At 40.1% G+C, this 27,947-nt stretch overlaps 1 protein-coding gene across 3 annotated transcripts in view; it reads left to right on the top strand.

Moving 5' to 3' along the window:
- LOC126175739 (TATA element modulatory factor) overlaps positions 1-27,947 on the top strand; it is a 173,250-nt gene that overhangs the window by 84,148 nt on the left and 61,155 nt on the right. For all 3 annotated transcript variants that reach the window (XM_049922689.1, XM_049922691.1, XM_049922690.1), the window contains exon 9: positions 11,166-11,269. In XM_049922689.1, coding sequence (XP_049778646.1) covers positions 11,166-11,269 — 104 coding nt within the window. The remainder of the gene's footprint in view (positions 1-11,165; positions 11,270-27,947) is intronic.

The raw sequence follows: 27,947 nt of genomic DNA on the forward strand, positions 1-27,947 counted from the left end.
CAAAAATTCTATTTGGAGGTTATGAAATGGCTTCGCAGAAGTTTGTCGCGAAAACGTCCTGCTTTGTGGGATTCTAGCATGTGGTTCCTGCATCACGACAACGCTCCCACACACACGGCTCTCAGCGTTCGCCAGTTTTTGGCCTCAACGAAGACTACCACCTTGACCCATTCGCAGGATTTAGCACCCAAGGACTTCTTCCTATTCCCGAGGATGAAAAGAGACTTGAGAGAGAAGCGTTTTGTGGATGTGGAAGACATAGAATGCAATGTCATGAAAGTGCTAGCAGGTATCAAACAGGACGAATTTAAAAGGTGCTTCAAACACTGGAATGAACGTTTGGACAAGTGTATTAATGCTAATGGAGAGTACTTCGAAGGAGATTCAGGTTGTATTTGAGAACAATTAAGTATATGCTTTCTAGAAAGAAATTCTGGTTATTTTTGGGTCCCCCCTCGTATTGCTGACCAACACGACTTTAGCAATAACCAGCTGCTTTTTGAAGATTTTGTTCCAGAGACCAAAAGATACTGGCCTTCCAAAGCAATTTTAATGCTTGACATGCTGGTTCACTTCCTGATGAGGAAGAGTTACAGTGTGGCAGCATTTGTGTACTGGTCTTACCTCCTAACATGATGAGTTTATTACAGCCTATGGACCTAGCCATTTAAAAAAGGGGGGGGGGGGGGGGGCAAATGCTTATTGAATCCACAGAAGACAGTGATGATGAGGAATTGCCTGAAGAATTGTATCAGTGATCACTTATGCAAAGGATTTTGCAGTCCTATCTGCGTTGCACTACATCAAGCAGCAAGCAGAAGCTACTCCAATTGACACCATGCTTGTTAGAAGATGATGCAACATTTCATTTAAAAAATGAGGTTCTATTTTAAAATGAAAGACTAAGGACAATTTTTTAAAAATGTAACTTATATTTTTGCAACTTGGAATTGTGTACCAATGTATGTACATGTAACACAGGTTTGTACTACACCGTTTTTTATTTATTTTTTAATTCATTATTGCACTCATTAAACATTTAATCATTATTTACCCATGGATTTTGTGATATTTCCATTTTATCCACGGTTTTTGTAATTCAAGGTAGCCTCAGCCCTACTTAACTTGAATCACAGGGGTTCTACTGTAGTAACGTGCTGCTCTGTAGGTGTGTAACAGGTTACAGTTGTAACATGGAAGTGGAGATTGACTTAAAAATTGCATTTTTGGGTGTTCTTGTCTACAAATGGAATGATGGCACTCTGGGACATAACATTTACAACAAATCTAGATGTACTGACCGGTATCTGCGTGCAGTTAGCAGTCATCCTCTTTACCAATACACTGTGGCACATGCGATCCTGGTGCAAAGAGTGGCTTCCACATTATCTGGTGTGGAAAGCTTACTATAGGACACTGAACACCTACAGCCTGTATTTAAGTGGAACTGATTCTCTAAGAAGCAGATCCATCAGGCCTAGAGTTCAGACCATCACTGGAAGTAAGCAAGATGAGTTTACATCAGTTGCTCTCCTACCATATGCTGGGAAAGTTTCGGCTGAAATAGGGATAATTTTAAGAAATTGTAACACCGAGACTGTTTTTCATCCACCAGCCAAAGTTAGTGCCCTTTTGAATTCTGTTAATCCCTTAACTTAAAACCCTGAGTTATCTCATTTTTATTATTTTAACAGAAACTTAAAATCCTGAGTGTAAGCGAGCAACTTACGAACAGATCTCTGAAAAAGTAAAAACCACTTATATCCACTTCAGCTCTGATAGTTAAGTGTGCAGCCACTAGAGAGCATCTGGTACTACATTTGTAGCCTGGCTGTCATGTTTTGGTTGAGGTGGTTTCCAATCGATGTCATCTTTACCATCTGCAGCTTTGGATACTTGGTAATAAAGTGAATGCTTTCAGAAAAGGATGGATATAGTGCTCCTGAGTTCGACATTGAATTTAGCAGCTCAGAAAGTGAAGAAGAATGTGATGTTACTTCATTAGAGACTGAAGGGATGACAGTTTGTCAGTTGAGTGACAAGTGGTCGCCAGTGGTAGTAGATAAATACATCGATTGTGCTCCAGCCAGTTCCTCCAAGATTTATGTTCATGGGATACTGTTGTGAAACACATGGTTGACCTTCAAAGCTACACAGAAACTAAAAAATGACTTCAAATTTCTGGATATTTTAGTCAGAGTCCAGTGCACGAGTATACTTGGGATTTTATTATCGGCGATCTTCAGAATTTAGTAACTCACTATTTTGAGCTTTAAAAGCTGTCTTTATATGTTTATATATAATTTTGTTCATTATAGGACATTTTTTTGTTTATAAGAACAAATACATTTTGGAATATAATTTGGAAAAAAATCGTTTAGGAGTTGAAGATGAATTGCGGCTGAGGGAACCCAGTGTCCATAAGATTCCATGCACTGCTGTAAGGCACATATTGGTCAAACTATTCGTGCTATTGGGGACATGTGTGTAGAACATTGCTGCTGCACAAGATTACGATAACCAAAAAAAAAAAAAAATCCACTGTGGTGGAGCACTTCTTAACTGTTGTTGTTGTTGTGGTCATCAGTCCTGAGACTGGTTTGATGCAGCTCTCCATGCTACTCTATCCTGTGCAAGCTTCTTCATCTCCCAGTACCTACTGCAACCTACATCCTTCTGAATCTGCTTAGTGTATTCATCTCTTGGTCTCCCCCTACGATTTTTACCCTCCACGCTGCCCTCCAATACTAAATTTGTGATCCCTTGATGCCTCAGAACATGTCCTACCAACCGATCCCTTCTTCTGGTCAAGTTGTGCCACAAACTTCTCTTCTCCCCAATCCTATTCAATACTTCCTCATTAGTTATGTGATCTACCCATCTAATCTTCAGCATTCTTCTGTAGCACCACATTTCGAAAGCTTCTATTCTCTTCTTGTCCAAACTATTTACAATCCATACAAATACTTTCAGAAATGACTTCCTGACACTTAAATCTATACTCGATGTTAACAAATTTCTCTTCTTCAGAAACGCTTTCCTTGCCATTGCCAGTCTACATTTTATTTCCTCTCTACTTCGACCATCATCAGTTATTTTGCTCCCCAAATAGCAAAACTCCTTTACTACTTTAAGTGTCTCATTTCCTAATCTAATACCCTCAACATCACCCGACTTAATTCGACTACATTCCATTATCCTCATTTTGTTTTTGTTGATGTCCATCTTATATCCTCCCTTCAAGACACCATCCATTCCGTTCAACTGCTCTTCCAAGTCCATTGCTGTCTCTGAGAGAATTACAATGTCATCGGCGAACCTCAAAGTTTTTATTTCTTCTCCATGGATTTTAATACCTACTCCGAATTTTTCTTTTGTTTCCTTTACTGCTTGCTCAATATACAGATTGAATAACATTGGGGAGAGGCTACAACCCTGTCTTACTCCCTTCCCAACCACTGCTTCCCTTTCATGTCCCTCGACTCTTATAACTGCCATCTGGTTTCTGTACAAATTGTAAATAGCCTTTCGATCCCTGTATTTTATCCCTGCCACCTTTAGAATTTGAAAGAGAGTATTCCAGTCAACATTGTCAAAAGCTTTCTCTAAGTCTACAAATGCTAGAAACGTAGGTTTGCCTTTCCTTAATCTTTCTTCTAAGATAAGTCGTAAGGTCATTATTGCCTCACGTGTTCCAGTATTTCTACGGAATCCAAACTGATCTTCCCCGAGGTCGGCTTCTACTAGTTTTTCCATTCATCTGTAAAGAATTCGTGTTAGTATTTTGCAGCTGTGGCTTATTAAACTGATTGTTCGGTAAAGGAACACTAAATGAAGTACGATGAGAAACATGTTGTTGCTGCTGCTTCTCATGTCTGGATTGCGTTCTAATGGCATCAATTGAAGTTAAGCTGACTGATAATGTTATTAATAAGAACAAGATCTATCCTCTGAATAAACTGCACATACCTGCATTAAAATGTGATATTATCAGTCAGCAGAAGAATTAGGAGATTAGCTGTGGCAGTCATACTTTGTTTTTGTTTGTCTTCACCACAATGACACAACTAATATCTTTTGCCAGAAAGCAGCACTAATAACACGAGGGTACTCTGCAATAGCTTGATTGATATGCCATCCATAAATATTAATTGCAGTATTTACCTAAGTAAAAAGACGGCTGTGTCGTCCGAAGAAGACACAGCCAGGGCAAAAGCAGCTCAGGCACAAAGATGCTGGTGCCAGTGCCATAGAGACTTGTCACTTATGCTAGTTCCACCAGCACCATGGGCGGCGCTGAAGATGAAGATATCGACTTTGCCTCGGTCAATTGCAAGCCGAGTACAACCGACCAATGACCGGATGACAGTGGACAGAAGCCTACCTGTAAGAGAGAAGAGCAGCTTATCATCCAGGGCTGACTTAGACAGGGAACGTCATTTAGTGAACTCATAGAAGTGAACAGACAGTTGTTGTAAATTGTGTTTGCTGTGTACTGTGAATTTTACACGCAGTTGTTTGCACTTAACCATTGATGGCCTTTTGGTGTGTTATATTACAAGCAGTGTTGCAGACTTCATTATTCAACAAGTCACAAAGATAAGTAAACCTTTTTGTGTGACTTTGTTATTAATTTGTATGAGTGTTGTAGAACCTTCATTCTCCTATTCTGTCACCGGACCCTGGGTCATAGCTGTGTAATGGTGGCCGGGAGAAATTGTCTTACTGGTGTACTTATGCCATTTCACAAACTCGGCCTACCATAACAACAGCGGCGACTCGGCTTCCGCAGCAGTGGCAACGAGGCCTTTACAAAATTGGTGATGAGGGTTTACAAAAGAGACACCTGTGAATATAACATGACACTTTTTTTTTAAAAAAAAGAGGCTCTTTGAGAAAATTTTGTTTTTAACATGTTTGGACTAATCAAAATTATGAACACTTTCATGGTATAAATTATCTGCCGCAAAAAGTTAACATTTCACAAATTCTAAACTTGTGCCATTTATTGATTTTCTACATTTTTATAATATAAGGGGAAATAAAATAAACAAAAAGAAATTATTTGCATTAATTTTAATCTTCAGTTCCTTCTTTGCTTACTGTTTGAGCCAGCTACCCGTGGTATTACTATTAGTATCTGAGATAATAGTTTCACCTAATCAGTGAGAGGCGAGAAAAGAGGCAGTGTATTCCCACATATGTGCAGCAATGAAATTTATATCATCTTGGTTGTCGCAAATATTTGGCTGTTAAGTACGTCATGATTTCTGAGGTATCATTTAGGGTGGAACCTCATTGCACAGCTGAAATAGCAGGTAGTTAAATGAGACTACAATTCTCTCTCTCTCTCTCTCTCTCTCTCTCTCTCTCTCTCTCCTCCTCCTCCTCCTCCCCCCCCCCCCCCTTTCCCCCACCAAACTCATAGTGGATTTTGTGTCTGTACTGATGTGAGAATATGGCAATATTTTCCTTTGTCTCTTGTTCCAAACATGCCATTTGCCTGTTGCTCTCTCATTGACTGCATAGAACCAACAGCTGACACATCCACTTTCATTCCTGTCATACTTCACAGTGAGCATTAACAGGATTACTGCAAAAAACACTTCAGTATGCCAATGGCCACCATCAAGACTTCTATTGCCTCCTGCAGCAATGTGTAGTATTATCGATTATTTGTCTAATTTTAAGGTCAGTTCAGTTCACACAACAAATGGAAAGGCAGCTAACTCAGAATGGGTTTTCGTTATGATCTTTTTTCATCACTGCTGTGAAAATAGCTAAAGAAAAATAGTGGTAAAATTACATTTTACTCATCTACGCTAATTAACAAGTAATATTACTTTTGTGACAACTTTTTCCATTCAGTCCAGAAAAGCAATTAACAATAATTCATTGTTAAAAAAGGAACAGCATCTGTGCAGTGCAAAGAGGTCAAAACAGATTCTAACTCCCTTGATGCACCGTCGTGGAACTCGTGCTTAACATATGTGGGCTGCACAGCAGATGCAGTGCCATGCTGTTGGTTTCATCATTCTGGCCTGTTGTTGGTTTGGTCTACGTTGTACCAGAAGCCTAGTATGGATCAGTTTTCTCAGGCGCAACAGCGGCCAATCTATGTTGAAAGCAAACTCTTGTGAAAAAAAGAATTCAGTATATTAAATAATAGTCGATGGAAACAAACCATAGTCAAATTAGACATTGTGATTGCACCAGTGGCAGGAGTACAAGTGCTAGTGTCAGCAATTTTGTGACACTGCATAACCTTTCCGGATTCTTCAAAATAAATCTTTACAAGACCCCAGTTGACAAATTTTAATCTGTAAATGTACTAATATTTTGATAATGTAAGACAACCCTGTATTTTTCAAGTGACAAATTTGGGGAAAAGCCTCATCTCACAATTAAGTAAATATGTTAATCAGGCACCACCTTTAAGGAGTGGAATTTGAATAGTAGTCTTTATTATATTTATATAAACAGTGATCTTGTAGACTCTAAAAAAAGCGTATGATTGCATCCACAGATTTTCAGTGTAGAACTAACTGAGAAACCCAGCATTGCCCAGTTATTTATTTATAGCTGTACTGGAGACTTGTGTATGTGTGTAATTTATTTTTGAACTATAAAGCTTCTTTGTATACAATGTTTGAAGAGGTATGATCAAAAACCTGAACAAAGAGCTTGTGTGTTTCACTAACACAAGAGAGAGCCATGTAGGAGCTGGCAATTCCAAAAGCAACTGACACTAAGGTCCATACCCGCAACACACGGAGTCTGGCATTGTGTTTTGTTTATGGTCATGGCATAACATAAGTTCACTGGGAATTGTACAAGTTTAAAGTGAAATGGGAAATTGTTAGAAATAAGTAGGATTTATGGTATAAAAACTATAAATACTGTAGAACGAAAGCAAACTAGTGCTTTTCATTTATTATAATGTTATTCTACCAAGAACCGATGGAAGATTTAGTTAACATGTATAAAAACTTGCTCAGCTGAACTGTGCCATTTCAAAATTTTTGCTTAATGATGTTACATTGGAGAGAAGTAACTTCAAGCCTTGTACCATTACACAATTTCAGTGGGTTCAGATTTCACAACAAAGTAATTGGAAAGCCATTCTTCAAATTAATTTTGTGTGATGAAAGGTTGGGTGTGCTAAAAGAGTTTAAAAATTGGTCTGGATAATTGGTAGAATCATCCATTCATTCTGTTAATAGGGATGTACTCAACATTTTCTTCCTCAGCATGAGTAAGAATGTCAGAGTTAGTTCTTGGAGGTTCATCGTTTTGAGGTATCGATATAGGCCTTTCACAAAGCCAGAGATTTTCATGTGTTGTTTTGTGCATTTACCATATTCCATCTATTCTTACACACAACACATGTCACTTGGTGTACATTGGAGAAACATGCAGGAAGTTCAAAACAAGATATTCAGAACATCTCAGAGCTCCGGAGAGTGCCCATAGCACATTTGCTGGTCACATAATAGCCCTCAACTATAACCCAATTACAATAGAAAAAGATTTTAAAATATTAAAATCCAGCCACAGCCTAAACCATAAACTAACAACAGAGTAAAACTTCAACATACAGAAGGCAGTGGCACTAGCAGAAGGAAAACAGGTTATAAATGACTACACTAAATTCATATCTGAATTTTTTAGCTCATTTCCTGTGCTTGCAGAAAAATAATAATGAATTAATGATGGGTCCGTCTTTTTGCAAGTACGGTACACAAATTATTGTTTTGTTTTACCATCCAAACATGTTTCACCACAGTTATGCCATCCTCAGTGGTATCTTTTTTTTATTTTTATTTTTTTTTTATTTTCATTAAAATACGTATGTAGGGATTATCTTTAGGTTAGGAAATATGGTCCATCAGATTTTGTTGTTATTTATATTGTATATGCACTTTACCTTTTATTGTACATTGTGTGTGTCCTGTGGCTGGCAACCAAAATCAGCTACAGGTCTAAATTAATACTCCATGTCATCTGCAAACATAGGGTATGTTAGAAAATCGTGTGCATTGAATTTTTGTTTATTGTCCAATCTTTAAAATGTAGTTCTGGTAAAATCTGTGGCATATGTCCATTTTTGGCCTTACCATTGTAGTCCTGAGCTGTGATAAATTTGTTTTTGTGTTCCAAATGTGTTTTTGTGTAGGTGGGCTGAACCTCTAGAGTTTGGTAAAAGTTTTGTGAAGCTTAGATATGACGAACTATTTCATGTAGTTTGTTATTCGTGGATTATGTTTTATATTTTGAAATTGTGTACTCACATTTTCTCTTGTTCGTTTGTAAATACTGCATCTTGCTTGTTGACAGCAGTACTTTTCTCTTGCTCATTTGTAAATACTGTGTCTTGCTTGCTAGAGGCAATCTATATAAAAATGAACCTCAGTGAAATCAAACTTTTCAGTTGGATGGCATTCAATACCATATTGCTCCACCCATTCCATTGTAATATGCTTGATTTCTCTTTGGTGTGTTGTCCACAAGGGAGTCAGATTGTAGCTCTTCAAACCTGCCCCACTCTTTGATCGTGGTCCTCCTCAAGTCATCCAGTGTGTGAGGAGGCTTCCTGGGATGATCCATTGCAAGTTTCGACTGGTCCTAAGAATGCTGAATCAGATTCATGTCAGCTTTACCACAGGCTGTTCCATTTTGTTGATTCCTGGCTTCTGGTGGAAAATGTTAATGATGTGAGTACGGTTTGCTAATACATTATCATTTTGAAGGATGAACCCATCATCTAAATGTTGACATGGGGGCTTGATAGGAAATTGGATAATACAGTCGCGATAATTCAGAACTCTCAAATTAACCTCAATAGTAGTGTGAGGTGTTAGAGATCTGACTGATCCATATCCTTGCTGAACCTGTGGGATATCACGCTGAAGTCCTGCATGGATACACAGTGTGGTCAAAAGTGTCCGGACACCTGGCTGAAAATGACTTACAAGTTCGTGGCACACTCCATTGGTAATGCTGGCATTCAGTATGGTGTTGGCCCACCCTTTGCCTTGATGACAGCTTCCACCCTTGCAGGCATACATTCAGTCAGGTGCTGGAGCGTTTCTTGGGAAATGGCAGCCCATTCTTGACAGAGTGCTGCACTGAGGAGAGGTATCTATATCGGTCGGTGAGGCCTGGCACAAAGTCGTCATTCCAAAACATCCCAGAGGTGTTTTATAGGATTCAGGTCAAAACTCTGTGCAGGCCAGTCCATTACAGGGATGTTATTATTGTGCAACCAGTCCGCCACAGGCCATGCTTTATGAACAGGTGCTCGATCGTGTTGGAAGGTGCATTCGCCATCCCCAAATTACTCTTCAACAGTGGGATGCAAGAAGGTGCTTTAAACATCAATGTAAGCCTGTGCTGTGATAATGCCATGCAAGACAACAAGGGGTGCAAGCCCCCTCCATGAAAAACACGACCACACCATAACACCACCACCTCCTAATTTTACTTTTGGCACTACACACACTGGCAGATGATGTTTACCAGGCATTTGCCAAACCCACACTCTGCCATCAGATTGCCAAATTGTATACCATGATTTATCCCTCCACGCAATGTTTTTACACTGTTCAATTGTCCAATGTTTACTCTTTACGCTAAACGAAGTGTCTTTTAGCACTTACTGGCATGATGTGTGGCTTATGAGCAGCCGTTCTACCAAGTTTTCTCACCTCCCGCCTGACTGTCATAGTACTTGCAGTGGATCCTGATGCAGTTTGGAATTTCTGTGTGATGATCTGGACAGATGTCTGCCTATTACACATTACGACCCTTCAACTGTCAGCAGTCTCTGTCAGTCACCAGATGAAGTCAGCCTGTACACTTTTGTGCTGTACTTGTCCCTTCATGTTTCCACTTCATTGTCACATCAGAAACAGTGGACCTAGGGAGGTTTTGGAGTGTGGAAATCTTGCATGCAGAAGCATGACACAGTTGACACCCAGTCACCTGACCACATTCAAAGTGCGTGAGTTCCGTGGAGTGCCCCCTTCTGCTCTCTCAAGATGTCTAATGACTACTGAGGTTGCTGATGTGGAGTACCTGGCAGTAAGTGGCAGCACAATACACATAATATGAAAAACGTATTTTCTTCGGGGTGTCCAGATACTTCTGATCACATTTCGTATGTGGCCACCTCTACACTCTTCTACAATGATTATTGAGTACCACACAAATCCAGAGCTGTAAAGAGAACCCAGTGCCATTGATAAAGAGTGTGTATATTTGCCCTTCTTCTTTAAGCACATTTTTTTGTGGGGGGGATTGAAAATTTGTGTGTGATGAACACCTAGAGGCCAATGTGTCTGTGTGGAAATGATAGCATACTGTCAAAGTTGATGCAGTCAGCCCAGTCGCATTCTTTTTAGGTGTACCTTTAAGTGTACCTATGAGCCATAATTTGTAGGTAACAGTCATCAGCTTGTGTTGTTGACAAGGGGGAACCATTATGAAGCAGATCTTAATATTTTTGTGTCACTATAGCAGCTGGATATTCTTACGATGTTGCTGTGACATACTCCATTTCAGGTGGCAATTTTTTGTGCTAACAATACTTTTTGCAATAAAGTGACAGTGCTCTCACAGCCTAAACCTGCAGTGATCCTTTGAGAGATATTAACAGACTGAACAGCATCAGAAGCACAGCATGCTGTATTGAACTGCAGTAAGAATGCCAGTTTGCTTTCCCTTAGTGACATTGTAGCTGTAAATAGTGATTTCTTTGATAAAGACATTTTTGTGGAAATCTTTTTGGATAATAGGGAAAAAAAGAAGAAGAAAGAAAGGAATAAATGATGCAAGTCATGAGGGTGGTTTACATGGTGTACGTGTGTTCATGAAAACTTGATTGATTATCTGTTCGCAAAAAGCTTTGAGTTAATTATAACCAACAGATTAAATTGATTTCTTTCTCTCTCTCTCTCTCTCTCTCTCTCTCTCTCTCTCTCTCTCTCTCTCTATCTCTGTCTAATGAAAGCATTTCGTATCATAATTAAATGGTAGTTTCCCCTCTCTGGGTCTGGGCAATTCTCTCGTCTCATCCCCATGCCTCCTTCAACCTTACAGCTTTTTCTAAATCCCTTTACACTTCCTATGGATATAAAAATTCAATAAATTTTCTTTGTTTTTAGAGAGTGGCTGATATGACAGAGATATTGGAGTCAAGGGAGTCAAAATTGATTGAAATAAGCAGGCTAAATATTGAATTGGAGGAGCACAACACAGATTTGAAGAGGTTGGTATGGAAACATATCTACAGAGCTTTTTTCTCTTAACATGCCATGGTTATTGATTGCTTACCGAAGATGTTTTAGAAGTTTCGGTGCCCTAATTTTTAATTAGTGCACTGGAGCATATAAGACTACAGCTGTAGTGTGCATGAGATTATTTGTTTGTAAGATGAGTGTTAAAAGTGAGAGTTATTCGAAATTTGTTATGTGAAACACATTGATAAACAATTGAAAAATACCATAAACCATAAAATATTGAAGTAATGACATTGAAAAAAAAATGCAATGCAGATGAGAAGAGAACAGAAGCTTTGAAACGTGATGCTATAGTCTAAGGCTTCAACACCATAAGCAGGTTCAAATGGATGTAGTCTGCAGTAGGTAAGCAGAGGTGAAGAGGGCAGCACAGGATTGACTAGCATGAAGAGCTGCATCAAACCAGTCGTCGGACAGAAGACAACAACAGCAAAGAAATTCGCCACACTGGTCATTTATATTCTTTTTTAAATTACTTTCTTCTTTGGCAGTAAAGTGAACAATACTCTAAATACCATGTTGTATTTTACAATTTGATGGTGTCTTTCAGCCGTCACCTGTTTTATGTTTTTATCCATCATGCAAAGATTTGCATTAACAGCGTGTTTGGTGGTTTTTTCCTCTCATTCTTTGTTTGTATTCCATCAGATTTTTATAATATTATAACATAATAAAAATTTAATAGAGTTTTATGCATGTTTAAAATGTATTATTAGTAACTTCTTTTCAGTACCTTTTAAGTCTGTCATAAGACAGACTATTTACTCAGAAAACTAATATTTGTTTACACCAGAGGCCATATTAAGTTCCAAACCTTTCCATTGCATTTAATGGAGAAAGGACACTGTTGATAGTGACCTGTCTCTCAGATGCGAATATTAAGCTCATAAGCTCCCTTGGTGCTATTTGAGAGTAGTAGGCTCTGCACCAGTCACAGGTTTTACCACTTTCCTTCCATTATCACAAACAATGCATGATACTATACTATGTGTCTACACATCAGTTACCTGCTACACAAGCCAGGCAAGCTTCCCAAGTGGAATCAACTAGAAAGCCTTGCATGAGGCCTTGAACCACAAAAGTTAATTATAATAAATTAGTGGTCATGATTTTCTGCCTGATAAACTATGTCAGGGTTCTCCATTTTTCTTTTGTGTAAGTCTGACCTTTGATCATGGTTTTACAGAGTTATTCTACAATGATACAATAGTCTTTTGTTTTTGTATGATTTATATTTATCAGTTTAAGGTGACACTGGTTCTCAATCACATTTCACCCAAGCCAAAGTAATTCTTGCCCCACCTCACCAGTAAGCTGGCCATTTTGGTTATCCTGAATCCAACATAATTGAATGTAGTTACTCAAAGGAGATCTACTTTTTGATTAGGATGGTCTCAAGTTCTTAAAATCAGTTATCTAATGCTCTGTCTTCATTTTTCCAAGATGCAGGTGACACTGCATTAGTTGATCATTCGGCAGTTTAACTTGAAGCTGTAGACCAGTCTAGTTCACTGCCATTATTGGCCTCATTTAAACTCTTCTGTTAGAATAATTAATTTAGAGGTGGAATAGCTGTTTGGATCAGGTATGGGGTCTCATATCTGTGTGGTTCCTGTCAGCTCTATCAATAGATGGAACTATACTAGGCATGGTCTTCACCTCAACAGGAAAGGGAAGGGGAAACTGTATGGGTTATTAGCAAATAATGTGGGGGTGGGGGGCAGGCACTATCACAAATGTTAAAGTACTTGTGGTTACAAGTGCCAAAACAGCAGTTTTTTAGGGTAGGGGGCAGAAACAAAAGACATTCAGAGAAAGGTTGAAAATGACATTCACATTGATAAAACAGGCAGCCAGAAAGCAAGTTTTAATGCACACAATTCATGCAGACAGCCTCTGATTGAAACTGGAGATATTCAAAATTTGGTGAAAACTTGGGTTCGTCCAGTTGTAATTCAGCCAGTGCACAAAATCAGTTATCCTTATTGCAGGAGTAAGTGTAATGAGTTGCATATTTGTGTTGAAGAACTAGAGTTGAACAAATCAGTTGATATAATCTGCCCCGCTGAACATCATGTGACCACTGGTATAGATATGTTAAATGTTGCAGGATTCAAGTTCGCTTTGTACTTCTGTAGGGAAAATATGAAGAAAGGAGGAGTTACTTTATTTGTCAATAACTGTTTTGATTTCAGGAATACTGATATTAAAAAATTTTGCTCAGAGCAGCACTTAGAATCTTGTGCAACTGAAGTAGTATTTAATAATAAGTCCTTTATAACAGTAGGTATATGCACAGCTCTGGTCCACCTACATGTAGCAGTCCCAGGTCATGCACCTCTGCTGCCCTTATCATGGAATTGAAGGTTGTGTTACTAAAGGCCCCCTCAATATCCAGGAAGATGCAGAGGGCTATTTCTTGGAAGTGAAGTGCTTTTTCCACCTTCCTGACGAGTTGGTGGAGAGCTGTCTCACATGATTTACCTGGTTGGTATGCGTGTTGGTTCAGGTGTAGAGGGACCCCCCACATAACTTCCTCTCTCCAATGTATACATTAACCTGTTTTTCCAATGTTTTGAGAATGGAGGAGGACAGACTGATTGGCCTCATATCCTTGGCCTTGGTATGATCAATTCTCCCTGGCTTTGGAATGAAGACAACTTTCACTGCCCTCCAAACATTGGGAATGATTCCTACTGCTAAGCTAACCCTAAATAGCCTGCATAGGATTCTTATAAGCTTTCCTCCTGCCTGTTGCACGAGAGCTGGAAAAATTCCATCTGGGCCAGGTGACTTGAACGGCTGGAATGTTTCCACCACCCACTGGATTTTGTTGAAGTTCACACACTCCTTGGCCGATTCCCAGTCCTCTCTTCGAGTGTCTGAGAACCGTTGCCTCTCTGGGGCCACATACTGGTCTGTGTTATCCAGCAGAGCATATTGAGGAACGTGAGTTTTGAGGAACAATTCCAGCGTCTCGTGTGCTGTCTTTGTATATTCCCCATCCTCCTTCCTCAACGTACCTCCTGGGTTAGTTGGTACTCTAGTGAAAATCTTGTGAAGTCTGGCTTGTGCAGCCGTGCCTTCCACTTCCTCACAGAATGCCTTCCAGGATGCCTCCTTTGCTTGTCTTATTGCAAGATTGTAACTGACAAGGGCTTCACAATATTTAGCCCATTGTTCTTTATGTCTCGCAATATTAAACAGTCTCCATACCGGTTTTCTTTGCATTTCCAATTTGTTATTCCACCAAGCAACACTCCTATTTGTGCACTTCCTGGTGATTGTGCAGTTGTCCTGATATGGGGTCACTATGGTAGAGGTAAAAGCGTCTGCTACTTCCTCAAATTTACTGGCTTCCTTATCGTGGTTTTAATTTCCGATAAGCCTAAGTCAAAGTCCCTCCTATATGTCTCCCAGTCTGTTTTCCTTGGATTTCTATAAGTCATGGTCTGTCTGATTCCCATTTCAACCTTGAATTTAATGTGCATGTGGTCCGATGAGGATGGCTCCCACACCACATGCCATTGTTTGACATAGCTACCCATCGTCCTGGAACCAAATGTTATGTCAATTACTTCCCTTCTGCTATTCCTGAATGTAGGTTCATTGCCCGTGTTCAGGACCTCTAAGTTGTTAGCTAAGAGGAATTCAAGAAGGTACTCACCTCAACTTTTGGTGTCCTTGCCAACCCAGACTAGGTTGTGGGCATTGGTGTCGCACCCCACCAGCAGTTGGTCACCTCCAAGGGAGGGGGAGAACTGTCTTCGTAAGGAAGGTATGCTGAGGCCAAGACAATTTCCCTCGTGATACCTTCCTCACGTTGCTGCATTTTGATGGTCACTAAGTCCCTAGAGCAGAAATCCATCATTGGCATGAAAGAAATGCCGTTTCTAACATAGATGCATGTTCTGGAGTTTCTTAGATTCCTAGCATAGATCAGCTTACCTCCAGTGCTCCGAGGCCCAATACACCCCCTTTGTATAAATAGGGTTCTTGTATCAGGGCCACATCCATTTCCTGTCTCCCTGGGGCAGCGGCTCAGGGCAGCAGAGGCCCCTTTACTGTACTGCAGATTAATCTGCAGCACCTCCAGGCTCCATCTTACTGCCATCTTTAAGGTCTTTAAGAACCCTGACGGCGACCTGCGAGAACGCTGAAAACAGTTTCAGGTCCTGCTTCCGCATCGCCTTCAGTGACTTCTCACCAACCTCCACCACCAGGGTTTGTCCTTCTGGAGCAACCTTCTGGTTAATCACTCTCCAGTCTTCTGTCAAGACTTTTGGGTTCTGGGCCCCTATTTTCCCAAACAGAGTCTTGGGAGAGACTTCCTTAAGGATCTTGGGTACCCATAATGATATCTTTGCAGTCTTAAGAAGCTCCACTGCCATCTTGACCAGCAGCTTTGCATCTTCCCACGGGGATATCATGGGCACCTTGTCCTTGAGCCATTCTACTGTGTGCACCCCCTCACAGACAAAAATGAGTGCACCACGATCTAGATAGACCCTTCTGAAGTTGGGATGTGGTCCAGTGTCCCCCCCCCCTAATCTTTTCAAAGAGGGCCATCTGTACTAGTTTCTCTTGCTGCTAGGTAATGGCCACCAGTGGATAACCTTCCTGGATAACTGCCATCCTAAAAACTGAGACTGCAGTACTATAGGTCTGTTTCACTATTTCTTGCCTCAGTTTTTTCTGGACTCACTTATCCAGGGAGGAGGGAGTCTTTGATTCCTCCCTTATCCAATTACTACCCCTCTTTGACATTTTGGGGGTCTGTGTGTCCCCTTCAACCTGAGACAGTTTTTTCCTGGGGGTCTTGGGTTCTAGTCCCTTTACTTCCCTCCACTTGTGTTTAGGAAGCCATTCTTATCCTTCATTTTCCCTCTGTTCCCTGAGTAGCTTCCTGGTCTAGCTTCTCGGTTACAGTTCCCACTTCTGGCTCAGATCTAGACCCTGTTTCAGTAGTGGAAGTGCCTTCCATCGGTTCAGTCCCCGATGTTTGGGTATCTGAAGTTGCAATTTGTCCCTCAGTTTCTTTTTCTTTTTCTGTAGTCGTGTCCATGCTGGTCCCACGAGATTTGGGGATCTAGAAGATCCACACCACGAATACCCCACGCGGTGTAAGGCTAATTACTCAGGGAGGTCGCCCGGTATCCCTGAGGCTTCGTTTGCGACACATCTTCCCATGTGCCACGCACCCTTCAGCACAGATCACATCACACCTTGGGTTGGGTCAGGGAATAGTATAGGACTAGGAGTGGATAGGGAGGATGGGACGTTGTGGGACACTCTTAGTCTGATCCATCGGCTGAGGTCTTTCCGGCAGTAGGTCCTCTACCTTCAGCATAGCCCTTGGCTTTCCGCGAATACGCAAGCCTCTCCACCCACACGAACAGTGCTTCGTCAAGGTGGTGTCCCCCGGAGAGGACTGTGAGTGTTATGGGAAGAATATTGGGGAGATACGATCTCACTTCAAGGCTTGACTTGTGAAAGCAATAGCTCTGACGGAATAATGTATGGAGGCATTTAACACTTGAGTGAAGCTGGGTACTTACAGATGTTTTGAAAGTAGGAATTGTATTTGTTGGGGGATGAGAGGATGAGACTAGCCAGGAAATTTGTTTGTAGGACAAGACCTTAGCAGTAGTTGTGGACAAGGACAAGCTGGCAGAGGTTGTTGGTACAGATGTTGAGGGATTCAGAGGCAGAGCACATACATTACTCATGAATACTTAGACTGCAGGGAAGGGAGCTTTTGATGTTGGAAAGATGACTGCCGTCAAAGTCAAGGTAGTGTTGCTTATTAGTTTATTTTGTATGGCCAGAGGTCTGGGTGTGAACTCCAGCGAAATGTACGTAAATATCAAAGAAGGTGGCTTGGAATTGGGAAAAAGACCAGGTAAATTCAATTTGGTAAAAGGAGTTATGCTGTTATTGGAAGTGGAGTAGTTCTTCATCATAAGTCCAGACTACAAAGATGTAATTGATAAATCTGTCCCAAATTAGGGGACACAGCTTCTGGAGTCAACTGTCAGATGACTCAACATATAAAACTGTTCCTAATGATTCCATTCCATCCTTCCAGACTGAGTTATGGAAAAACCTGAATCCGTAGTCCCCTCACAAGGACTAACAACTTGCAGTGTCACAGTTAGTATATACCCTTCATTCAGAAATGTGTTCACGTACCTTGTGGTCATTTCTTCTTCTACAGTCCGGTCTGCACACCTTCCCTGTTAAAAATGAATGTTGTTCCTTTCTGGAAACACTGTAGTAGAACCAGTAGCATTATACAAATCCAATGGGTGCAACAAATGTTTTTTCAGTATCAAGTTAGCTGAGCAATTAATGAAAAGGTAGTTTTTGACACACACACACACACACACACACACACACACACACACACACACACAGTTGTAGTCACTCCTAATAGTCAGCTTTGGTAATTAGCTGAACCCATTACCAAAAGGATTACCAAACGGTTTCTATGTGACAGAAAGCTAGCTCAAACTGCCCCATAAACTCCTTACCCCTCATGACATACATAAAATGATGCAGGAGAGTTTTCTTGCATCATAGTGTGGTTTATTGTTCAAGATCCTAGAAGAGTCAACCAGTATTTTGCTTCTTCCTATATATATCTTGCGAATAGACCACGAAGATAAAATTAAACAATATAAAATGGAGGATGGAATGTAACAATATTATGAAAAGAATAGTTGCTACTCACCATGTAGCAGAGATGCTGATAGGCAGCCAGAGACTGTGGTCGCGTGTGTATGAGTTACGTGTGTGTGTGTGTGTGTGTGTGTGTGTGTGTGTGTGTGTGTGTGTTCTACCTCTGATGAATGCCTCTTTTTTGTTGTGCCTATCTGTGACTCAGCATCTCCGCTATTTGTTAAGTAGCAACTATCCTTTTCATAATATTGTTGAAGATAAAATTAAAGAGATATGAGTGTGCATGGAGACTTACCAGCAGTCCCCCCCCCCCCCCCCCTCACCCCCTTACGAACCACTCGTGACGAACAGGAAAAGGGGGCAGTGACAGTGGTACCCAGAGCACCCTCTGCCACACACCATAAGGTGGCTTACAGAGTGTAGATAGAAGGCAGAGTATAGTTTAGTTTATCTTCCCATTGACACTGTGGGCACTTGAGGTGGAGCACTAACCCGGATTATGAAAGTATGGGGAAAGAAACTGAACATGCCTTTTCCGAAGGAGCCATCCCAGCATTTGTCTGGAGCAGTTTGGGGAAATCAGGAAAAAGCTAAACCTGGATGGCTGCATGGGTTTTGAACTATCATCTTTCTGAAAGTAAGTCCAGTGTGCTAATCACAGCGCCATATCTTTCAGTAGAAGTAGTTGACACTTAGCAGTAATCAGTTGCCTATTGTCAGAGGGGAAGAACTCTCGCCCTCACACCCATCCCACCCCACCTATCTGTGCAACTTAATAGACACAGTGTTATACATTTTGTCTATGTACACCCTAGACCTGTAGTAGCTTACTGACAAATTTTCCATGGTAGAATGATTGTGGTAGACACTGAAACACATTGCCATTTACAGAGTAGGTTTGTTCTTTAACCTTCACTTGTGAACCCAGATTTATATTGTGTGTCACAAGAGAAGTTGGGCAAAAACTGTGAATTTTTCATCAAATTTGGAAACGTATATCCTGAGTTTTTGACACATGCAAGAGCCACAGGCTGTTCAGAGTCAATTGTACCAGACAGTTTGAGGTGATTTTAGGAAGTTTATTATGTTGAACTAGACAAGTTCTGGGCCTACCTTACACTTCTCACCAACCACCCGAAACATGTATCTTTCAACAGACATTTGTGCAACTTTAATTATACCAGCCAGCATTAAGAAATATGGCACATGGGAATGATATAAAACATTCATTGAAATTGGCAGTTCTGTATTTTTGTAAGTTTTGTGATAAAATTAATTTTAATCGTTGTTAAAAATTTGCGTTTTACCCAGGTGCATTGATTTTAAATACAACTGAAAATTTTTGTAAAAGCATTTTGTAACACCTTGTAGAACAATGCAGTAAACCTATTCTGAAGTTCCTGTTATACTTCTCCACACTGTAGTAGTATTAGTGAAAATGTGATCACCAATCCTTAGTCCGCCCACAAGTATTTCATCAGTACATCTTGGCGATTGTTATTTGCCATTGGCTGTGGTGCTAGTTTTGATTATGTGTTGTCTGTTGCCCTGTACAACGTCTTATTTGGTTCATGCTTGCACAGCCTTACCCACCATGGGTTTGTATTGCAGGGCACCACCTGATTCAGTTCGTATTTTGAAAAGACAGGGTTACTTGTTAAAATATCAAGAGTTTTTGATTGAGTTGAACTCCTGCCAGTTATTCAAACATTATGGGCTTAAATGATCAAAATTGTAGCTAAATTAAATAACCATTAAAGTAATTACATTACATAACAAGAAATGTATGCTTAGTAAGTAAAACATATTTTCAAGGAAATAACTCTTCTTTTCCCACCATAAGAATAGATTTAATCTGTGCACCTATGCGTAGTGTTAGACTTTTTAGTCAATTCAGATCTGCTGGTTTGCAACAGCTCCATCATGAATCTGCTAGGAACTGATAGGAAAGTATAATTAATATATAATTTTGTCAATCTTTCAACCACAGAAAAAAAAAGAATGATGTGGAAGATTTGAACAATGAACTTACAAACTTGATAGCTTTGGTACAGTTTTGGAAAGCATATAACATTCTCATTACCTATCTAGGTTATTTTAGTGATCTCTTTCTGAAATTAGACATTAAGGGAACTGTTGCTGTTGTATAATTATAGGGTTTATAAGTATACTACAGCTACTGTTATAAGAAATTTTCGAGAAGATAGCATGCAATTAACTTATGTAAAGAAGGCTGGTATGCATAATATGTAATCACTCATTGATATCAGCAGTGAGCTTAAGTAAATGTCATCAAAGAAATGTAACCTTCTGGCCTACTGCAAGGAAACTACTTAAAACCAAATTGGTATCAGAGTTGGGTATTTGGTAAATATGTTAGTGGTTTGTCAAAAAAGTTATTCGTTCTTCAGTTTTAATTTTGGAGTTTGATACTTTTATTGTTATTAATCAGTTCAAATCAAAAATTACAAACACACAGAATATTTTTAGAACCACTAAATATTGGAGGAAATCAGACATGAAACTGTCTTTCAAACAACACACAGAATGGGAATAAATGAAGCAAAATTACATGAACAGGACAAAAGAATGGTATAACTTAAGGAATATGAACAAAGAATTATCAAGGTGTATGAAAATAGTAGAACAAAATATAAATTCTCATTGCAACAATTCCAGAGAAGAAAGTTGCTACTCACCATATAGCGGAGATGCTGAGTTGCAATAGGCACAACAAAAAGATTCACACAATTAAAGCTTTCGGCCATTAAGGCCTTTGTCAGCAGTACACACACACACACACACACACACACACACACACACACACACACACACACATATGTATTCTGTCTTCAGTTTTGCATTGATTACTAAACCTATGGGCACCTTGAAATTAGCTTGATGAAATATATCTGTGGAGAAAAAAAAATAGCTGGTTGGGGAATTAACATGGCATAAGTTCCTGAATAACAACCCAAATTAGAAAAACATGCTCAAATCTATTAATAATTGAGATGCCTGGTAAGGTTATGTATTTGGTGCAGCCACCTCGAATATTACCATTGAAGAACTACAGCAAAAACTTGGAGAGTTTGTGATAAAAGCTTGCAAACGTGTTCTCCAGTCAAGAGTAAAAAATCACACTTCCAAGACATGAAACGAAGTCTACAAATCAACAGTAACATAACAATAAGATAATCTCTCACAGTTTTTCATTACATCATGCCGCGTGTCATGCAGACAATTAAATACAGGTTATATCAAAACGAATCATCCAATTTTAAAAAATTGAGATATGTGCTTGAACAACATAATGCTGGAAAGGGCCAACTTTCGAGTTTTACATGGGTCCTGCTAGGCAGCAGCAGTGTGCGCACATTTCAGTTCTAGTAAAAATGGTGTCAGGACAACAGAAAGTGTTTTGTATTCTATGTTTGGCCTGTATGGTTGAGTAATAACTGTTCAGTTTGACTTCCATACTAGATTTGGTGTGTATCCTCATACAGCACAGAGCATTACACCACAGTGGTATGAACAATTCCAAGAAACAGGTTGCTTGTGTAAAGGCAAATTGCCTGGGCGTCCCCAAGTGTCTCTCACATATACCAAACGCATCTGCCTTAGTTTCACAAGGAGTCCGCAGAAATCAATTTGCTGTGCAGCTCAACAGCTTAACATGCCCCCGATGTCTTGTCTGCCATGTGTTGCATCGATGTTTACACATGAAACCGTACAAAATTCAGCTACTGCAAGCTCTTCATGAAGGTGACAAATGACAACGTGTGGAGTTTTGCAATTTTGTTTTTGGCAAGATGGAGGATGACAGTTTTCTTCCACACTTAGTGTTTAGTTGTTGAGGCAACATTCCATTTACATGGATAGGTGAACCATCATAATGTGAGAATATGGGGTACGAAACAAACACAAGTAGTTGTACAACATGAGAGTGACTCTCCAACATTTAATGTGTTTTTTTTTGCAGTTTCATAGGAAAAGGTGTTTGGTCCATTTTTCTGTGCTGAGAACACTGTTGCAGGAAGTACATCTCATGATATTCTTGAGAACTTTCATTTCCCACAGTTGGGAGTTTGATTTGAATGATTTCATTTACCAACAGTATGGTAGTGCGGAAATTTTTAAATCAAAGGATTATTGAAAGATGTATCAGTTTGCGCTGGACCAAATGATTCAGCCTTACGTTACTGGCCTCCAAGGTCACAGGACCTGATTGTATGTGATTATTCCTTGTGGAGGTTTATAAAACACTCTATATGCGCCTGTGTTACCAATAACAATGAATGAACTGAAACATCGCATAAGAGCAGCTGTGGAAGCTGTAACTCAAGACCTGCTCACTGCAGTGAGGGGACCATTTGAATACTGCATTGACATAAGCCATGTGTCTCGGGGCGGGGGGGGGGGGGGGGGGATATTGAAAACTTGGGAAATGGTATGAAAAAAACTTTTTGAGTTTCCTGTTCATCAAAAAAACAAAATTCATTGTGTATGTGTATTAGTTTCAGAAATATAGACATGCCAAATCAGATGATTCTTTTCGATACAACCCGTACTTCTGAATTTAAATCGCGTAGGAATTTGTAAAATCTGTAATTGTAAAAATAAAATGAATGCATGGATGGCAAAATCCTTGCTTTGATTACATCCTAATGAAGTCAACATGAAAAGTAACACAGAAATATACAGTAACACTATTTCTTGACCTCTATGCAGTTGTTCCAGGAAATTGTGGGTTGTAACATGACTGTACAAGATCATGTTATTGTGATAAGAGACAACATGAACTATACTGCAAGAGAATCCTATGGTAAACAACTCTCAATGTGTGTACAATACTCTAGAGACAATATATTGGACAATGCCAGGAATGTAAGATAAAACTTGTTATATACAGGGCTATTACAAATGATTGAAGCGATTTCATAAATTCACTGTAGCTCCATTCATTGACATATGGTCACAACACACTACAGATACGTTGAGAAACTCATAAAGTTTTGTTCGGCTGAAGCCACACTTCAGGTTTCTGCCGCCAGAGCGCTCGAGAGCGCAGTGAGACAAAATGGCGACAGGAGCCGTGAAAGCGTAGGTCGTGCTTGAAATGCACTCACATCAGTCAGTCATAACAGTGCAACGACACTTCAGGACGAAGTTCAACAAAGATCCACCAACTGCTAACTCCATTCGGCGATGGTATGCGCAGTTTAAAGCTTCTGGATGCCTCTGTAAGGGGAAATCAACGGGTCGGCCTGCAGTGAGCGAAGAAACGGTTGAACGCGTGTGGGCAAGTTTCATGCGTAGCCCGCGGAAGTCAACGAATAAATTGGCTCATGCCACAACTGGAGACTGATAGCGCCGACTTCATCTTTCAACAGGATGGTGCTCCACCGCACTTCCATCATGATGCTCGGCATTTCTTAAACAGGAGATTGGAAAACCGATGGATCGGTCGTGGTGGAGATCATGATCAGCAATTCATGTCATGGCCTCCACGCTCTCCCGACTTAACCCCATGCGATTTCTTTCTGTGGGGTTATGTGAAAGATTCAGTGTTAAAACCTCCTCTAGCAAGAAACGTGCCAGAACTGCGAGCTCGCATCAACGATGCTTTCGAACTCATTGATGGGGACATACTGCGCCGAGTGTGGGAGGAACTTGATTGTCGGCTTGATGTCTGCCGAATCACTAAAGGGCCACATATCGAACATTTGTGAATGCCTAAAAATACTTTTTGAGTTTTTGTATGTGTGTGCAAAGCATTGTGAAAATATCTCAAATAATAAAGTTATTGTAGAGCTGTGAAATCGCTTCAATCATTTGTAATAACCCTGTACTTGGTTGAGAAATAGTACTTATGGAACCTTATCTAACACAATATTTGGTTTCTGATGATAACTGCTGATGTTTCATATGTAACGGAAAATAATCAGTGAGAAATGTACTGAGCTGAACAGTACTAACATAGCAAACTGTCCTGGTATAATTAATAATTGTAGTGAATAGCCGGCCGAAGTGGCTGTGTGGTTCTAGGCGCTGCAGCCTGGAACCTTGAGACCGCTACGGTCGCAACTTCGAATCCTGCCTCCGGCATGGATGTGTGTGATGTCCTTAGGTTAGTTAGGTTTAACTAGTTCTAAGTTCTAGGGGACTAATGACCTCAGAAGTTGAGTCCCATAGTGCTCAGAGCCATTTTTTGTCGTGAATAAGTCTTACCATAGCACATGATTATTGACTTCACAGTTCCCAATAACACCAGCCTAACATCTAAAACAACCAAAATAAATAAATAAATATGATGATTTGATAGAACTAATAAAAAGACAGCTGCTTGTTAAGTGTTCTTACTGTAACTGCAACTATTTCAAGCACTGTCAACACACACACACACACACACACACACACACACACACACACACACACACGAGGAAATTGTGCTTGTCCAGCAGAAATTTGGAGGTCTCTGTGGAAAGATGAGGTCCTGTAAACGAAAAGAAAAGTTGAGACATTCATGAGTAGTGGAGATTACAAACAAAAATATTTTGCTTTAGTTTTCAGTAACTTCTACAGTGTTGTAACATATTCTATTGTATATAAAATTATAATTAAGGAAAAATGCAATTATTTGTGCATGTCAGTTTTCACCTGTTGTTGTTGTTTTGTAGTTTGTGGTCTTCAGTCCAGAGACTGGTTCGATGCAGCTCTCCATGCTACTCTATCCTGTGCAACCTTCTTCATCTCCCAGTTCCTACTGCAACCTACATCCTTCTGAATCTGTTTAGTGTATTCATCTCTTGATCTCCATCTATGATTTTTCCCCTCCCCATTGCCCTCCAATACTAAATTGGTGATCCCTTGATGCATCAAAACATACTCTGCCAACTGATCCCTTCTTCTAGTCAAGTTGTGCCACAAATTTCTCCTCTCCCCAATTCTGTTCAATATCTCCTCATTAGTTATGTGATCTACCCATCTAATCTTCAGCATTCTTCTGTAGCACCACATTTCGAAAGCTTCTATTCTCTTCTTGTCCAAACTAGTTATCGTCCATGTTCCACTTCCATACATGGCTACACTCCATACAAATACTTTCAGAAACTTCACTTAAATCTATACTCGATGTTAACAAACTTCTCTTCTTCAGAAACACTTTCCTTGCCATTGCCAGTCTACATTTTATATCCTCTCTACTTCGAACATCCCCAAGTAGCAAAGCTCATCTACTACTTTATGTGTCCATTTCCTAATCTAATTCCCTCAGCATCACCCGAATTAATTCAACTACATCCCATTATCCTCGTTTTGCTTTTGTTGATGTTCATCTTATATCCTCCTTTCAAGACACTGTCCATTCCGTTCAGCTGCTCTTCCAGGTCCTTTGCTGTCTCTGACAGAATTACAAAGTCATTGGCGAACCTCAGAGTTTTTATTTCTTCTCCATGGATTTTAATTCCTACTCCTAAGTTTTCTTTTGTTTCCTTTACTGCTTGCTCAATATACAGATTGAACAACATCGGGGATAGGCTACAACCTTGTCTCACTCCCTTCCCAACCACTGCTTCCCTTTCATGCCCCTCGATTCCTATAACTGCCACCTAGTTTCTGTACAAATTGTAAATAGCCTTTCTCTCCCTGTTTTTTATCCCTGACACCTTCAGAATTTGTAAGAGAGTATTCCAGCCAACATTTTAAAAGCTTTTTCTAAGTCCACAAACGCTAGAAATGTAGGTTTGCCTTTTCTTAATCTGTCTTCTAAGATATGTTGTAGGGTCAGTAGTGCCTCATGTGTTCCATCATTTCTTCGGAATCCAAACTGATCTTCCCCAAGTTGGCTTCTACCAGTTTTTCCATTCTTCTATAAGGAATTCGTGTTAGTATTTTGCCGCCGTGGTTTATTAAACTGATAGTTAGGTAAAATTTTACATCTGTCAACTCCTGCTTTCTTTGGGATTGGAATTATTATATTCTTCTTGAAGGCTGAGGGTATTGTGCCTGTCTCATACATCTTGCTCAGAGTTTTGTCAGGACTGGCTCTCCCAAGGCTGTCAGTAGTTCTAATGGAATGTTGTCTACTCCTGGGGCCTTGTTTCGACTTTGGTCTTTCAGTGCACTGTCAAACTCTTCACTCAGTATCATATCTCCCATTTCATCTTCATCTACATCTTCTTCCATTTCCATAATATTGTCCTCAAGTACATTGCCCTTGTATAGATCCTCTATATACTCCTTCCACCTTTCTGCTTTCCCTTCTTTGCTTAGAACTGGGTTTCCATCTGAGCTCTTGATATTCATACAAGTGGTTCGCTTTTCTCCAAAGGTCTCTTTAAGTTTCTTGTAGGCAGTATCTATCTTACCCCTAGTTAGATATGCCTCTACAGCCTTACATTTGTCCTGTAGCCATCCCTGCTTAGCCATTTTGCACTTTCTGTCAATCTCATTTTAGAGACGTTTGTATTCCTTTTTGCCTGTTTCATTTACTGCATTTTTGTATTTTCTCCTTTCACCAATTAAAATCAATATCTCTTCTGTTACCCACGGATTGCCCGTGTCTTTTTACGTACTTGAACTTCTGCTTCCTTCACTATTTCATCCCTCAAAGCAACCTATTCTTCTTCTATTGTATTTCTTTCCCCCATTCTTGTCAATTGTTCCTTAATGCTCTCCCAGAAACACTCTATAACCTCTGGTTCTGTCAGTTTATCCAAGTCCCAGTTCCTAACCAATAGATTGTGGTCAGAGTCCACATCTGCCCCTGGAAATGTCTTACAATTTAAAATCTGATTCCTAAATCTCTGTCTTACCATTATATAATCTATCTGGAACATTCCAGTATCTCCAGGCTTCTTCCATGTATACAATCTTCTTTCATGATTCTTGAACCAAGTACTAGCTATGATTTAAGTTATGCTCTGTGCAAAATTCTACCAGTTGGCGTCCTCTTCCATTCCATTCCATATTCACCTGCTACATTTCCTTCTCTTCCTTTTCCTACTATCGAATTCCAGTCACCCAAGACTATTAAATTTTCATCTCTCTTCACTATCTTAATAATTTATTTTATCTCATCATACATTTCATCAATCTCTTCATCATCTGCTGAGCTAGTTGGCATATAAATTTGTACTACTGTGGTAGGCATGGCCACAATAATGTGTTCACTATGCTGTTTGTAGCAGCTTTCCTGCACTCCTATTTTTTTTATTCATTGTTAAACCTACTCCTACCTAGGGGTAGTATTTGATTTTGTATTTATAACCTGGTATTCACCTGACCAGAAGTCTTGTTCCTCCTGCCACCAAACTTCACTAATTCCCACTATATCTGACTTTAACCTATCCATTTCCCTTTTTAAATTTTCTAGCCTACCTGCCTGATTAAGGGATCTGACATTTCATGCTCCGATCTGTAGAATGCCAGTTTTCTTTCTCCTGATAACGATGTCCTCCTGAGCAGTCCCCACCTGGAGATCCAAATGGGGGACAATTTTCGGAATATTTTACCCAACAGGATGCCATCATCATTGAACCATGCAGTAAAGCTGCATGCCCTCGGGAAAAATTACAGCTGTAGTTTCCCCTTGCTTTCAGCCGTTCACAGTACCAGCACAGCAAGGCCATTTTGGTTAGTGTTACAAGGCCAGATCAGTCCATAATCCAGACTGTTGCCCCTGCAACTACTGAAAAGTGTGCTGCTCCTCTTCAGGAGATTCAACAGATACCCCTCCGGTGTAGTTGCACCTACGGTACGGCTATCTGTATCATTGACGCACGCAAGCCTCCCTACCAATGGCAAGGTCCATGGTTCATGGGGGGGGGGGGCTCACCTGTAAAACATTTTAATTGGTTCACAAGCTTATTTTAAACTGGTTCTTTCTCAAAACTCTGCAGCCATTGAGCTGTCTCTTACAGCAACACATCCAACATCTTCATCCTTTGCTTCAAGACGCTTACC

Source organism: Schistocerca cancellata, chromosome 3 (genome assembly GCF_023864275.1).
Source record: "Schistocerca cancellata isolate TAMUIC-IGC-003103 chromosome 3, iqSchCanc2.1, whole genome shotgun sequence".
In the NCBI taxonomy this organism is placed as follows: domain Eukaryota; kingdom Metazoa; phylum Arthropoda; class Insecta; order Orthoptera; family Acrididae; genus Schistocerca; species Schistocerca cancellata.